At 42.6% G+C, this 17,362-nt stretch overlaps 1 protein-coding gene across 1 annotated transcript in view; it reads right to left on the bottom strand.

The window, feature by feature from the left end:
- TMPRSS7 (transmembrane serine protease 7) overlaps positions 1 to 17,362 on the bottom strand; it is a 694,472-nt gene that overhangs the window by 134,586 nt on the left and 542,524 nt on the right. The window contains exon 14 of the mRNA XM_069203470.1: positions 16,404 to 16,520. Within this exon, the coding sequence (XP_069059571.1) occupies positions 16,404 to 16,520 (117 nt within the window). The remainder of the gene's footprint in view (positions 1 to 16,403; positions 16,521 to 17,362) is intronic.

Raw genomic sequence — 17,362 nt, 5'->3', positions numbered from 1 at the left:
TCTGTCCAAGGGACACTTCATTGAATTTAACTAGGGACAAATATGAAACATGGGAGCAAAGGATAGGAGAATGATGCAATTTTAACTGAATTCTCAGGGAAGTTGGGGGAGGGAGGGTACAAAATGAGCATCTAGGGAAATTAGTTCATCTACTAAATTATGATCTTCTAGAATTAACTTGAATGTGTCATATAATTCCCCCCCTCATTGATGTTCTCAATACATCCATCATATCAGAGTGAAATGGGAAAGGCAGCCGCGCTGCTTCCGAATCCAATAGATGATTATTCTCAGAGAATTGCTGTCTTCTCTTGTTTGTTCTTCTAGCTTGAGAACATTGAGTATGTAAGCCACAGCTACCCTATTGACATAAACCCTTCTACTAGATATGTCCCCACATATGACTTGTCTATATATCCTACAATCGTTACTGACTGACTGTAAACAGAAATAGTCACAGGAGTCCACCTTCCCGCACGAACCACCAGCAGGAGCAACAGGAACTTCCAACAGAGCAGGCAATGTGTACTTCTTATGGCCTTAAAAGAATACTGCATATTCAGAGGTGACTTTCAGTATGTGCTCGTAGGAGATTTTGGGGTTAGTCATAACTGAAGTAGACTGAGTTCTAATTGAAGAAGAGGAATAGCCCTTGGTCTTATTTGGTCCAGTCTGTTGTGTACTAGCAGACCAAAGTGGTGATAAGGAACTTATAGTCATGAAAATATTCTTTGTCCGCTCTAATAGCTTCTGAATTAGAGCTGTTTAAGCTCCTTCGGGTCTTGTGTTAAGGCATCACGTTTTAGATTTGCAGATTCGTGGATCATTATCCACCCACTGTATATCTTTTACAACTTCATTGCAGAATACATCACAAACAAACACAATTTCTTGCAGTACCTGAACAACTCTACGACGAAACTCATTTTCACAAATGTGCCTCCCAGATTAATCACTAATTACAATGTAGAGAGAGCATACAACCAACTACACCGCGGACAATACACTGGTTTCCTTTTGTTTTGTTAGATAAACAAATCAAACAAGTGTCCCTGTTCACCTTTCTGAAAGCCTGGCAATTTGTTCTCCGCCACGTTTCTCTTCAAGTAACCCTATGCTATTCAAATGTACTTCCATCGGGTGTTGAAGATTCATAGTCTTTGAATCAGCCTTTTTGTTCATTTCTCATGCGAACTCTGAAAGGATTTCTGGACCTCCTTCCATTCAGGAAAAAGGTGAAATCATGGCTGGACAAAAAAACTCTCTTTTCGTGTTCTATGGTGGTATTCAAAATCGTTCTTTCTTTATTGAGATGTTGAATTCTTGAAATATGCCTCACTGTTATAATGCATTGTTTATAATTTTATTTTGCGAAAGCCTCAGGTTCTGGTGATGTGTTGCACCTTACAAACGTCCAAAAATAAATACAACCAAAATAAAAATACGTCTTCTTTCCATCATTGTATGCCAAGACGTTTATGATCTGGTCCTAAAAAGATGACCATTAACTCATCCTGTGATACATGCCCAGCACATATAGCTAATCAGGTCACCTCTATTCAAAGACTACATTTTCCTACTCCCACCCCAATCTCTCTAAATTCACAGGGATACTCTATGCATCTGCATCTTTAGTTAATTATTATTATTATTGTAAGAAATTGGTTAATTTGTTGGGGGGCTGGGTGTCCATCACATGTAACAAAATCACTACCTTGTTAGGTCCAGCCAAAGGTTCCAGTAATTTGAACCTGAGCTCAAACCCTAGTAGCAGTGGCACAGAGCAGACAGGGTTAAATGTGTAAAGGAAATAGCAAAACAGTTAACACAAAATCAAAAACACAACACGCTAAAAACCCCAATCTAATCTATAAAAAGAGAGAAAAATGTCTTAAGAAAAATGAAACAAGTGTCAAAATTCCAATTACAGAAACCAGATATGAATTTTTAAAGACTTAAGTGGAAAAAAACAACAAGAGCACAAAGTGTCAATGCTTGTCAATGGTCTCAGTAAACCAAGACATAGGCACAATTTAAGGCATCCTGCAATAGAGCACAGGTCAGATACACCAAGAAGAGCTAGTGCCTGGAGGTAGGGAAGTTTGAAAAAGTTTTAAAGTCCCAATCTAAAAAGAGACTTCGTAGTTTGTCTGAGGAAAAACTCTTATACATAAGCGACAAACCTGAAGTGAAATCCAAAGCTGTGGAACTACTGGTCAGATAATCTTTTCATAGTTGGTTCCTTGAAGCTGTAGAACTAAAGCTTTGACAAATTTCTCAGACTTCCTTTGGTGTCCACACAACCACAGAAGTACACTTCCAAAGCCTCCAGGTCCTCACCCGGAGCGCTTAGAGACTCTCAGGATGCCTGACAGAGGGAAGCAGCAAAGTCCAGTCCAGGAACAGTTGCTGCTGGTCAGCTGGGATTCTTCACAGGAATGCCGTTTTCAGCCTTGTTATGCTCTTGGAGCCATCCAGGGGATCAGCCTTCTGATCCTTGGAGATCTTTCTGTCCTTGGATTTCAAGTGGAAGGGGGTCCAAGCAGCTTAGGTCCTTCTCACAGGTCACAGATGCCAAGTGCAGCAGGTTCAGTCCACATGGAATCCTTTTGCAAGTCCAGCAGTTTAATGAGGAAGGCTGGGTGAGGGCCCGGCTTTGTAGGGTTCATCAGCCTGTAAGTGATCACCTAGTTCCTAACTTGTGACCAATGCAGTAAAGGTTCCCTGGTCCTGGCCTACATATTTTTGCAGAAGATGCTATATGCCTTACTTCAAACAGGCCCACACTGTAATGTGTCAGGGCAAATCAATGATGGTCAAGGTCCTTGTTTGAACTTAATGTGGGTTCTGGTGCTGGGAGAGTGAGTGAGAAGTGTAATCCTAAGGTTCTCTCCCATCTAACACTAAAATCCAGTTTCAATCAGGCACAACAAACCGAGAGAGAGAGATGTCTGGTAGGACAAAAGCAGCGTCCTTCAGCAAGCAGACAGGAGATACTCAAGATTCGTTGTGGCATTCTGTTTGATTCTTTTCAAGGGCGCAACGCTTTTACAAGTGCTTTAGATATGGTAACATACATTTTGTACATGTCCCACAATGCACCCTACTTTCGCTACTTTGTCAGAAATTAGGTTTATGGTTGACAGAGGTGTGCACCCTGATCAAGCAGGAACCACAATCCTAGTCAGGGTAAGTCATAAACTCACCCTAAATTAACCTGTGTTCACTCTATGGTAGCTTGGCACAGAGCAGTCAGGCTTAACTTAAGAGGAAATGTGTAAAGTATTTGTGCAATACTTGAAATAGTAAAACAATTAAAACACCACACAAAAAGTTACCACACCTGGTTAGGAAAATAGAGCTTACTTTAATGAATAAAAAAAAGACCAAAACAACAAAAGTCCAATAAGTTGAACCTGAGGTATGATTTTTTTAAAGAATAAACTGTAGAAAAACACTTAGGAGCATGAAGCGCCAATCGGGGTTACATGGTCACGATGGACCTGGACAAAGTCAAGAGTTCAGGCTGGCCTCGATGGAGCGTGCCAGATACAGAGACCCACTTAGGCCCATTGAACAAAAGTGAAAGGTACAGCCGTGGTCATGCATTTATTTGGATCCTGCAACAGAAGGAGATGTGTCAGTTTTCTCTTTGTTAAGTTGGCGATGCATTGGTTCTGAGGGAGATGCACAGGTCCTAAAGGCGATGCGTCGGTTCTGCACCTGTAGCAGAGGATTCTTCGATACCAAGGGCGATGGGATGTGCTGATTCTGAAGGCGATGAACCAGGCCTGCCACAAGCAGCAACGAGGATCTGTCTGTTCCGATTCATGCGAAGGAGAAGGTTCCCCAGTTCAGATCTCCATAACTATGGGGATTCCAATGGGAAAGCATGGGCTGACTGAAGAAGCAACTTAGGTCTCACTTCCAAGGGTCCAGCAGCCCTTCTTCCTGGCAGAGTGTCTACAGGTCCAGAAGTATACTGAACTGGTGGTGTCAGAGATCCAAGACTTACGCCCAGTGATGCCTTTGAAGCGGGGTAGACTTCAAAGAAAGACATTTGAAGTGCACAGATGTCCTCCTTTCCATCCATTGTTCCAGACTCAGTATGCAGCCCATTGTGTGGGACACCGACACAGACTATTCAGGCTTAAGTGTGAAGCTGTGCCCACCTCCCCCCTCCCACCCTGCCCTGGATGGCCCATGAGGAGGTGGATGGCCCATAAAGTCACACCTAAGCTCCCTTTGTGTGTAGCTGTCTGGAGGGATTGCACAAAGCCCAGCTGCCACCCACCCCAGATGCGTATTCAGAGGCAGGCACCAAATTGATAAAGTATGACAATGCCAACTACTAAAAGTGGCATTTTCAGAATTACAGTGTAAAATCTGACTTCACCATAAGTTGCAATTTTGAATTGTGATTCCAGAGACACCAAACTCAAAAAACGTATCTCTTCCAGATTGTGATATACACTTATAGGATGTAATAAAATAATCCTATGGGAGAGATAGGTCTTGCTGTAGTGGAAAATTACTTTGGGAGTTTTTCACTACCAGGACATGTAACTTAAAAGGACAGGTCCTGCCTTTTAAATACATTGCACCCTGCCCTGGGTTGTCCAGGGTCTACCTTAGGGTGACATGTGTAACCAGGGAAGGTTTGGGCCTGGCAGAAAGATATTTTGCCAGGTCGACATGGCAGTGTAAAACTGCACCTTCAGGCTCAGCAATGGCAAGCCTGAGACATTGGTTAAATGGCTGATTAAGTGGGTGGCACAATCAGTGCTGCAGCCCCACAAGTAGCATTTAATTTACAGGCCCTGGGCACATGTAGTGCACTTTACTAGAGACTTATAAGTAACTTAAATATGTCAGTTAGGTATATGCCAATTCTGCCATGTATTAGGAGAGAGAGCACAAGCACTTTAGCCCTGGGTAGCAGTGGTAATGTGCAGAGAGTCTGATAGCCAGCAAAAACGAAGTCAGTTAAAATAGGAAGTGGAAGGCTAAACATTTTATGGTGACCCTGCAGAAAGGGCCATTGCCAGCACTTGGGCAACAAGGCTTATATATGGCTGACTTTTCATATTTAAAGGAAGGCTATTACCTTTTAAAAAGGGTTATTTTACTGGTAGCAATGCAGCAGCCAGGCTACAATGGTAGGCCTGAAGCCATGTTTTCCTTTGTCACATTAGTAGATGGCACAATTAATGCAGCAGTCTAGAGGTGACATTTTAATTTCCAGTGCCATAGGTGTATTTTATGCTCCATTTACTACAGCCTTATAAGAAAGTTAGATCAGCCAATCAAGAATTTGCCAATGTCTACGTATTTTAGAGGTCAGAGTGCATACACCGGGTGCTAGAAAACAGTGCACCAGTGTGCAGAGTCTAAAAAACAGCAATTCGTTTTTTTTGCAGTTTTATATAGTGCGAACTCAACCAGAAGGTATTGAAGCGTTTTACATGAGCAGCAGCTGTGTTACACAAAAACACATTCATTTTGGGTGGGCACAGAGAGATTAACCCCAGCGGTAAAAACTCCCTACCACCGCGGCGACGGCTGCCAGAAGACCGTCGCCGCGGCTGCCAGCCGTCCGTCAGATTATGACCACAGGTGGATTTCCGCCAGAAGGATGGCGGAAATCCGCCTGTGGCCAATGCCGGCGGATGGAGGTAAGGCGGTGCTGCTGCCAGCAGCAGCGCCACAGCAGTAGACCACCGCCGGCCGTGTTATGTGAATAATAAGGTCTGGCGGTCTTCTGCTGGCAGACTCTGCTGCTGGCAGCAGCGCCCCAAACCGGCTCCTGCTGGGTGGACCACCTGGACACAGGTAAGTGGGTGCTCCGACAGGGGAGGGGTGGTGTTGTGTGTGTGTGTGTCTGTGCATGCGTGTATGCGGGGGTGTTGCGTGCTGTATGTGTGTCCATATTTGGGGGTGTGAGTGCGTGTATGTTGAGTTGTGTGAATGCGTGTCTACGTGTATGTATGTAAGTGGGAGTGGACGTGTATGTGAATGGATGTATGCATGCATGAATGAATGTAGGAATGGGTGTGTGTGTGAGTGTGTGAAGGGAGGGGAGTGTATGAAGGGGGGTCAGGAGAGGTGGGGGGCTGGAGGGGGAACCTGTGGAGAGGGTGGGGGGTGGGGAAGACCCCTATCAGCGACAGGGAAGGGATTCCCTGTCACTGATAGTGCCTACCGTCATGGTTTTTGTGGCGGTAAGGAAGCCACGAAAACCATGGCAGTAGGTGGGGTCATAATCCAGCAGGTGGGCAAGTGATGGCTACCGGGCTGGAGATTTTTGTTTACAGCCCGACAGCGGTTACCGCCGTGGCGGTCGGTGTTGTACATTGGCCAATGTCATAATATGGAGGAAAGTACCGCCAGCCTGTTGGCAGTGCTTTCCTCCATATTACTGCCGACCGCCGGGGTCATAATGTCCCCCTAAGTGATTTGTCCGGAATAACAGGATGTTGAGCTGACGCAGAGGCTCAAACCTGGTTCCCCAACTCCAAAGTCGGCAGCTCTCTCCATTACGGCACTGCAATTAAATTCAGTAACAAGATGTGGGTGACCAAGCAAAAAAGTGTCATTTTCTCTCACATAAACAGTGTATAATCTGTAATTAAGTAAATACAATTAAATACATAGCTGTATTTCTATATTTGCCTATCAGAAATGCTTAGTTTATGGTTGGTATCACTAGATGTGGAAATTCGTAATCAAAATATGGGTAAGAATTCATTGAGGTATGAAACAAGATAATTTGTCATTTCAAACCAAATGATCTGATTCATTCTGTGACTTTATTGTCTAGCAAATATGTAATTTTAATACAGATATTTATTAATATAAAAAGGATGGCAAAGCTGCAGTAAATATATGGATTTTAATTTATGTTGAAGCACAGGAACAATATTGTCTCCTATACTTGTAAAAAACAGTTAAAAAAAATATATGCAATGCTGCACCAAAAAGTACCTCCATGTACAAACTTCTGGAAATGCTAGGTTTGCCAAAAGTATTCCGTCCTTGTTGTCTGATTCACAAACCGTCTTCTAGTACACAGTGTCAGGCTTATTGTTTTATCATACCATGGTTCTTCTCCGAGCACCCCGTTTCCACCAGGAAACATCCCTACTGAAAGTATTGTAAATCCCATGTAAAATTATTTATCGGTCCCAACTAAAGGCACACTACCATTTAAGAAAACAGGAAGTAAAGAGATGCAGAATGTGGTGTTCTAAATTATGATTGCCACCTTCAATTAGCTGCTGTTTGGAGAATTCTATGTCAGGACTGGAGGCTTCGGATCATGCTTTCTCTTTCTTTACTGAAAAATTACAGGAGCCAATCAACGTTAATTAAACAAAAAAACTACATCTCCCAACACTCCTTGTAATCCATAACATGCCCAGTCCCAGACCTGGTCTCTTATAAATGTCTCTGCCTCCTTTGTCCTTCCTCTTTCTCTGCTGTTCGCAGCCAGAGATAAGTTCTCCCTTCCTATATTGCTATTTGTTCAACTGTTAAGTGCTTAATTGTGTCATTTTACATCTATGGCCGTGGAGTGGGAGTGGGGGTTTGAACGGCGCTCGCTACGAGAACAGTTTTTGTTCCCCTTGCATGCCGTCGCACTCGCTCGGTGACTGATTTGACATTTTAATTAGGAGTACAGTAATTCGAGGTGAGCGCTGATGTGCTTCGATTTATGGCCCTAGGAGCGCCCCTTCAATCGGAGCACTCCGTTATTCTGCCAAGTGTTGTGAAGTGTTGCAGGGTTTAACCGGCTCCCAGAGGAGCCGGGTGAGTGCCGGACACAGAGGACGGTGTCCTCTTTCTATGTTTATGTACGAACCACTCTCTGACCGCGATTTCAGGCAGAGATTGAATCATGTGCTGTGCGGCATATGATAAACACATTATTTCACCCTGTCAAAACGCCCCGCAAAAGCGTATCAAGCTTCAATCATTGAGCAGGTGCTTCCTCCACCTTTGATTCAGGCTGATTTAGAGATATCAGCTCTCTTTGGATTAGGAGATTTCTCCTCTATTAACCTGCTGGGGCTCCCCCCTCATCCCCTCCTTTGAACTCCTCCACTCCTCTTGCGTTTCCAAGCATGGCATACTACGCAGAAGAGGATGAATTTTACCAGGATGACAGAAATGCCCTATGAGCATCAGATGGAGGAGAGACTAGTACAGGCCCTGGGTCACCATGTACAGGACTCTGTTAACCAGGCTCTGATAAAAGCTTTGAAGCCTTTTACTCATCCTCTAGTGAGATTTGGTCAAAGGGAATTAATGGAGTGAACCCCCTTTGAGTCGCCGATTAGAGAAAATCAATCGTCTGATGCGGGCTTTGCCCAGCGAGCCACAGTGGGACCTGCTTCCTCTGCTGAAATTTTCATGCAAATGGCTACCTCTGTCCTAAAAGATCATGAGTATGATGCCGTGGTCACTTTAGATTCATCTGAGTTTTTTCCTAACCTGACGGTACCTCGCGCTGCGTTTCCATTCCTTCGCCTCACATACTTCCGACTCTGTTCAAGTGGAAACGGAACCCAACCAGCCTACCGAACGCAAGAGCCATCATACCATGTATGAATCTACTTCTCAAAAGAATCTTCTTTTTGATCTGAAAGACATTATACACCGAGGTCTACGGAATGGGTTCCATGTGTCGAAGTCGCACACTATGTGCAGGAACGCCTGCATAAAGGTTCTGATAAAGATGTGTGCAGCACCTTACGATCCGAGTGTCTTTGCTCTTCCCTACTTGGCAAAGTGGACCCGAGTTCTGGCCCGCTAATTAAAAAATTCACCAAAAGACCCGAAGAAGGGCCTAGATCGGGCCTGGAGAGGCTGCCAAGACAAGCTCCTCGACATATCCGGACCCATTTACCAAGATTCTTGAAATAACAGTACAGGCAAAAGACTCCAGTACACCGTTAGATCCGGAACCCTTTTTGGAATGGACACAGAGGGCAATTTTCCTCCTGGGCAATGCAAATTGTGCCATATCCACGGAATGGCGTAAATCATTTTTAATTAGAATAGATCCTAAATTGGCTGAACTGTCCCCATCGCAACCAGGTACCCTTGTGAATGGCCTCCTTTTTGGGGAGAAATTTGTCAAAGACTTGGGCAAATATGTCTCCACCTTTTCAGCCCTGGAGAAGGCTCAAACTTCGATTAAACAAATGTTTAGCATGGGCCTTTTTACTAGGGCCGGACGCTATTGAGGCTGAGGGTGAGGCTGAGGCTTCTATCATGCCTCTTCAGATTATACCCAGAGAGGTCGCAGCTCCTACCAGGCTGCTACAGGATTAAATCCGGACCAGGAGAGGTATACAGAGGTGGGAACCGAGGTGGTTTCAACGTCACTGACGCCACAGCACAAGGTGAAAATAATTCAATTTTCAGAGTTTATTCTGGGGGAGGGCAGGTTAAAATGGCATCTAGCCACTTTGGAATAAGTTTCTCAGGATCCTTGGGTTCTGCCGACGGTTCAAGATTACGGACTGGAGTTTTGCTCTCCCCCCAAACAGGAAGTGTTTCCTCTTCCACTCTTTTTTCACAAACAGAGAGTAGTTCTCATAGACGACAAAATTGCTTCTCTCTTTCGTAAATACGCAATTGCTTTGACGGTTCCCCATCTGGCAGGTTTTGTCAGCACCATTTTTCTGGTGCAGAAAAAAAAGGGGGGAGGTTACCGGTTAGTTCTCAACCTAAAATCTTTCAACGCCTGGATAGTGTACCGCCATTTCAAAATGGAGGGTATTCATCTCTTAAGAGATCTTTTACAAGACAGAGATTGGCTGGTTTGGTTAGATCTCAAAGACGCTTACTTAATGGTGCCGGTTTTTCCCCCTCATCAATGTTTTCTTCAATTTTGTTGGAGAAGTCAGTGGTACGAGTTCTCCATTCTTCCCTTCGAGCTGTCTTCTGCGCCCTGGTGTTTTACCAGACTGCTATGGCCAGTGGTGCAGTTCCTACGAGAACAAGGTGTTTGTCTTACTATATATCTAGAAGACATCTTGATTATGGCCCAAATCAAGAAGTTGGTGCTAGTACATCTGTCTTGACTATTTAAGTTCTACAAGATCTGGGTTTCCTAATAAACTCTGGCAAGTCAGTTACAGTCCCCATGCAATGTATCAAATTTTTAGGTTTCCAAGCAGACTCCATAAAAGCGCAGTTGAAATTGCCTCTGATGAAACGCGCCTTGAGAGAGAGTTACAGAGAGCCCTTGCCTCTCCAACTATATCATTGAGGACCCTTGCTTGCCTGGTAGGTCTTTTAGCCTCGTCCATCCAAGCAATATTTCTGGGGCCCCTGCATTATTGGGCCCTTCAACATCTAAAGATCTTACATCTTCAGAAGGGGCTGACCTGCTCAGAGCAGATTACATGGTCGTTGGTTCACATGGGCCATTTTTGCATCCTCTCCAGAGATAATAATAAAGTCCGACGCCAGTCAATGGGTTTGGGGGGCTCGGTGCGGAACGATGGAAACGGGGGGCCGTTGGTCCCCAGAGGAGTTAACTCTCCATATCAATTGTTTGGAGCTCCTTGCAGGAGCTTTTGCGATCCTTTTTCTCCATCCCCACAAGGCCAGTTGTTGCATACTACTTCGTATGGACAACATCTTGGTGGTCAGCTATATCATTCGCCTAGGAGGAACCAGATCACGGATTCTAGTGGAGATTGCCAAGGAGTTTTGGCATTTTTGCCTCCAGCACCAAATGTGAGTGACAGCGGAGTACATTCCGGGGTGCTCCAATGTGGTGTCGGACTGGAACTCTCATTTTTTGAGGGATGGTAGTGATTGGAAACTCCATCAGTCTGTCTTTCACTGTCTGACGAGTCGATGGGGCAAATGCTTGACAGACCTCTTTGCGTCCCGACTCAGTAACCAGCTTCCACAGTTTTACAGTTGGGGACCAGATCCATTAGCCCTGGGGTCGGATGTATTTCTCCAGGATTGGTCCCTGAGTCTTCTTTATGCTTTTCCTCCATTCGCTATGATTCAGAGAGCACTCTCTCATGTGACGGCGGAGATCATTTTAGTGACCCCTCTTTGGAAAGCTCAGTCATGGTTTCCGGTTGGGATGTCGTTGTTGTGTGCTCCTCCAGTGGTACTTCCCTCCTTCCCATCCCTACTGCTAGATCCGTCAGGTCTCCCTCATCTTCTAGTCTTACCAATTGATCCTCATAGCTTGGAGACTTTCGGGAGATGCTGGCAAGTGCCAGGTATTTCGGAAGACGCTAGGTTCTTCTTATCCCAATCTTGGGCGCCTTCCACCCATAAACGTCATGAATCCTCTTGGAAACAATGGATGGATTGGTGCGGTGAGCGAAGTAATGATCCCATGGGGGCCCCTGTTAGCATGATGGTCAGTTTTCTTTCAAATTTAGCAACTCATTGCCTAGCGTATGGGACCTTTAATAATATTAGATCAGCTATTTCTGCAGGACATCCTCATATCGACGGTAAACCGGTGGCCAAGCATTCTTCAACTGGTAAACTTTTGAGAGGCATTCGAATGCTCAGGCCCCCTCAGCCCAAGTATACAATGTTATAGGACGTAGATATTGTTTTCCATTTGCTGAGAAACTGGACATGTGACGGGGATCTCTCTCGTAAACAGTTGTCAGCCAAACACTGTTCTTTTGTGCCTCATCTCCTGTTGGAGGGTGTCTGATGTTCGAGTCCTGGATTTGGCAGGTATTTACTCCTTCTGGAGCTTCTTTCACTATTTCTAAACATACAAAGTCAGCATCTATGTGCATTTCATATCCAGCTTTTCCTCATAATCAGAAGTTTTGTGTTGTGAAATGTGTAAAAGCTTATGAGGATTGTAGTCGAGAGACTTGCAGAGATGTGTGAGGCCAATTACTGATATCTCCTCAGAGTCCTTTTGCTCCAGTGTCATCAGCTACTTTGGCCAGATGGGTCAAATGGCTAGTGGAAGAAATGGGTATCGACATTACCACATTTGGAGCACATTCTGTGTGGGGCGCCATGCCTTGTAAGTCTTTTGCAGCTTGTTCCAGCTTAGAGAATATTATGACTGCCGCAGATTGTCCATCCGACAATACGTTTAAGATTTTCTATCATAAACGTATTGTTGATGTGGCATCTGCAGTGGTGGAGCAGCTTTGAACTAGCATAATTTGAAGCCTCTGGTCCTGACATAAAATAAAAAATGTTCTAGCTATTGAGTAAAGAATTTTCAATTCTACTAAGGACACGGAGGCAAGGATTATCCCACCCATATCAAGAGATTCATTTCCATGATGTTATTGCAACTGTTCTGTGATGAAATGATAAGAAGTTTGATGTCTATACATGATCTACTGTTCTCATGTATTTTATTTTATACCCACCTTTGTTTTGAATGGTCATTCTCAGTTTATTAGCACATGTTCTTTCGTTCATAGGATCAGACAATAAGGGCGCATGAATACTCTAGAAGTACACATAAGGATGGATGGTCGTTCGAGTTCAGCTACTGGCTACAGTTCGTTGTTCCCGTTGTGACTTGGATAATACAGTTCGTGGATGTCAGGTTGTCTTCGATTTATTATTGCAAAGAAAGAGGAAGGACTAAGGAGGCAAAGACATTTATAGAAGACCAGGCCTCGGATTGGGCATGTTATGGACCACAAGGAGTGTTGGGAGATGTATTTTTTCTGTTTAATTAATGTTGATTGGTTGCTGTAATTTTTCAGTAAAGAAAGAGAAAGCATAATCCTCGTCTCCGTGTCCTTAATAGAATTGAAAACTCTTGACTTGATAGCTAGAAAATTTGTTATGCTATGATTTTAATTGGTATCAGATTTCAAAAAAACATTTTTACAACAAGGAACGAGCAATTCTTTCCACCATGTTGAAATGTATTTAAATATGCCTTTTTGTTTCTTTTTGTACTTTTCCCAAAATATCCACTAGGACTATTATAAAATTAAGGTGAAATTTTCACTCACTATTATAAAATTAAGGTGAAATTTTCACTCACTTCGAGCCTGATGACAGTATTTAGCAGGTGAGTGGCCAATTAAATGTGCAATGTATCAGAGGGTTAACTGGCAACTGTGTCCATGGAATCATATATTTAATGTGGACCTGAAATTAAGAGATTATAGGATGATTTATGGGCATTATATTGTGATGCTAATGCTACACGTTTAAAAAAAATGCAAATGCAATAGTGAATAAACTGTCTTGATAGTATGGTAAAGTGTCACTTTACAAAAACTGGTGTACTAGAGGAAAGCATACACAAACTGGTGTTACACAAACGTCGGATTTCATCATTCAGTATTTTTGCATTCATATTTTTTTTAGAATGAGAGACCAATACAACAGCCTTCTTGGGGGATTCACTTCCCATCCAATCTTACTCTGAAGAAACTGTAGTCGAATTTTTTTTTTTTATTTCTACTATAAAGGTTTATTGGTTTTCGAGACATGCTGTCAGCTTTTGTAAGTCACTCACTTTGTGGTCCTTTTACAAGATCCTCCATGTAATACTCCATCAGTGATATTTTAACCTTATAACAGATCAAGGCCTTCAATGAGGCTCTAGTAAGAGACGTTTTCCAAAATCACATGATCAAATAAACCCGTAATGGGAGCAAATCGTCTTGCCCTCTCCAACAACGGCAAATGAACCTCCTCACTGTAAGAGCTACTAAAACAAGACACGTCCTGCGCACAACAAGTGTAAAATACGACAGCTTCGATGATAAATTATTACAAATGCTCAAATAGAGCATTCCCGACCTGTCACTATAGCAACAAAAAAAAACAAAAAAAATCCCTCACAGGCAATGTCAACAGATAAAAAGCAAACATGGTCAGAAGTGAATCTTACACAAAATTACTTATAAATCACCCTAAATGCTTAACATGTCACTATTGAACCAAACTGAATAAGATAGTTTATACACCTGCTTGTTCTATCTCATAAATATCAGTAGCCTTAGCAATGTCCTCCACACGTTGTAATTAAAGCTATTAACTATCAAAATATGTGTCCCATATTTTACATTGAATGTACTACATTATTGAATTAAATTTGTTGACCTGTCCCAAATAACTTGTTGTGGCTAAGGACTTGAATGTTTGTTTTGAAAAAAATTGAAATTGTTGATGTTTTTCTTGAATATACCGTCATCTCTTTCACCTTTTTTTTCTTTTGGGAGGAATATCCATGTCTGAGCTGACTACTCATGCTCTTCAGTTTTACAAATAGTTATTTCTAATTTGAAGCATTTATCCTGGTGGCCATTGTGCTCTTCTACCATGACGTACCTCCTCACTTTTTCCCCTTCCACCTTCTGAGTAACACACTAGTATTAGTGCCTCTCTTTACTTGTAACAGGGTGGCTAAGGACTACCAGTGCTTCTGCTTCCCCCAAACACTTCCACACAGTTAATTAGACCTGTGCATAGGGGGATGATCAGTGCATTAATGCATCAGGAGAAAAGATGAAGTGGTCAAACCTTCCCCTGGACTTATGCTCCATTATCACGCCTAACCCCCTAGACTTTCCTTCTGCAAGCGTGCCTGGTCCTTAGTAAGTAAACTTACAAGGGGACGCGTATAGGTCGATGAACATTTTGAATCGCATGGATATCCTAGTCTTGCAGTGACCACTGGTGACAACAATAATCAGAATAAACTACCATTAATAAAACATCTTTCATATGGATAACCACAACTTACTAAAGAGTTAAACAGTTTTTATATCCCTATTGATTACAATTCTAAAATCATCCGTTAGCTCAACCTTTATTCAATCCACTCTATTATTATTTTGTTAATGGAAAACATCATAACATAATTTGAAGAAAACCATATGCGTAAATGCACCTATATATGCAAAGAATACCAAAATCAATAGCAGAGTTCAGCAAATAGCTTGTCAGTCTATTGTCTCTGTCAACGTCACCCTTAACAGCCTACCTAACGAAGATTCGCATTAGCATGTGGGCCTTCATGCAAAAACAATTTAGAGAAAAACATTAATTGGGAAAAGATCTATCTAAGTGAGAATTCTATAATCGGCGCAGTTGGTACCTAGAAGAAAAGGCATACATTTATCAGTCATATTTTCATAGCTACCTATCCAGGATGGATCAGCAACAAGCCAGTCTTCGCCTTGAGGTCATCAATTAGTCGGTCACACATCAGGCTCACAGAGTATGTGTCCAACGACAGAACATCGGACAGCGTCTCCTGACATCATCAATTCTTCCTTCGCATCTCTCGCATCTCTCTCTATAGCCCCTTGTCATGACTTTTTATTAGGGTCTCCCAGTCCATCCCCCTAACTCCTAATTGGTCAGTCAGTCAGCAGATATGACTTTAACCTATAGTTTTTGTTTACCAAATCTACCAATTTCAATATCAGTTCGTTCACAAGATGTGGATTGGTCCGCTATACCATGTCCTCATCATCCGGCTCTTCAGGTATCGAAATTGTTGCATGTTCCTCTTCAGTCAGTGCCTTCACTGTTCAAGTCCTGGGAAAGTACATTTAGCCTACTTTACACATAATTGTATCAAATTGTCTTCATCCTCTCCTGTCCGCTGGTACATTGCAGAAAACTCTAGTTAAACAACTTTAACATCGGGTGAGTCAAGGACAGGCCGTAGCTTCTGCAAACGCGGTTATTATTTCTGCTCTCAGTGTGCAATGCCTAGGAAGTCTAGGCCTTAAATTTAGCTAAGTTAACACTACAAATTATAGTAACACATAGGTTATACATTTTAATGTGACATATTACTACATTTTTCACATATTTTTTCATTATTCATAAAGTTCCAGTTATATAAGTACAATCTCGTACACATGGCTGACATGCCTCAAGGGCACATTTTCAAACGTGCACATTATTTTCTCTATGATTAATTTCTCTACACACTTTTTGTTATTCAAGCACATAAACATAATTAATAATTTCTCTAATTAGCATATCTGCTTCAACACTTCCCTCTCACCTTCGTCACAGTGAGAGGCTCAGGTCGTGGATGTTGGCAAGTTTGGACCATCAGTGTGCTAAGTTTGAAACTGCAACTCAATTTCCAACAAATGAACCGGGTGGGATTAAGTGATGTGAGGATGGAAGGTCATGAATCAGTGTTCCAGAAGGTAGTGAGCATGAGCATGGAGTGTCAATGCATTGCATTATTAGAAGGAGGGTGGCTGGTCATGAGATACGCAGGTAGAAGCAAGACCTAATTCAATAACTGGTAGTCCAAAATGTTTTCAAGCCAATGTTATAGTAGTTAACAACTGATATGAGCACTAGATATCCACCTGCCTTAAACTGGAAAAGCACACAGAATGAGTGAAACAAGGCAAGGTGTAAAAATATTTACCTACCACAACTTATTTCATCGCTTTCATCAGGGCAATCCACAGTTCCATCACATTTAGCATTTTGTTTTTTGATGCAAATGTCAATATTGCACTTAAATGTGACACTATTGCAGGGAACACCTGAAAGAAAAAGCTTGTGTCAGGTGAAGTCGCTACAATATGAACTTTCATTTCTAGTCATTCACACCTTTTCACATTCCACCATTTACTCTCCACAGTCAACACGCTGCAGCCTTTAATTAATTTAGTGCTTTAAAAAATTTTTTAACTTGTGTTTGTTCGTGCTATTTCTGTGCGTAGTACACCCGTTGAAGAGGCTCCCATAAGTTACTTAAGACTGGGGCAAGGGTTATAAAACAAAACACTACATAAAGACATGTTAAGCCACCTTTTCATTTAAAATATGTGCTACTTCCCCTTGCATGTCACAGATGTGTTTCATTGTTTGAGTTCACTAGCACAATCTTGAACCCATGAAGTGTAATTAGTAGATAAAGGCCCCCTGCCGTTTGTGCATTCTGATTATCCCTGGCTACGGTTACACTGGGCAGCCATATAATTAATTGAGCCAGCCATATAATTAATTGGACCATTCATCGTCGCTCGCTGCCTCAGTGTGTGGAACCTGAGAGATACAGAACTGAATACTCGCATTCTTTTAGACTTGTACACTGAGGGTTTATTGCTGGACTCTAGTATTATTAGGGATCATTTGTCAACTTGGAGTCTGAGGTGTAATAAGCATCCTATTGTAGTGCACTATTGAGAATTACGCAGCAGAAGTGTCTTACTGGTCTAGTGAATTAAATGGCTGTCCATTGTGGATCCAGTCGGGCATGATTCCGGATTGGGTTGAGAAATTATAGACGCTTTTTCCGGATGATGATGGACGTATGATTTATGAAATTGGCAATATTGGGCGTGAAGACGTCTTTGTTCAATATGACACGACAAAACACTTG

This window comes from Pleurodeles waltl, chromosome 8 (assembly GCF_031143425.1).
Source record: "Pleurodeles waltl isolate 20211129_DDA chromosome 8, aPleWal1.hap1.20221129, whole genome shotgun sequence".
NCBI classification, from domain to species: domain Eukaryota; kingdom Metazoa; phylum Chordata; class Amphibia; order Caudata; family Salamandridae; genus Pleurodeles; species Pleurodeles waltl.
The sequence above is the reverse complement of the archived record's forward strand: the minus strand, read 5'-3'. Positions and strand labels throughout refer to the sequence as shown.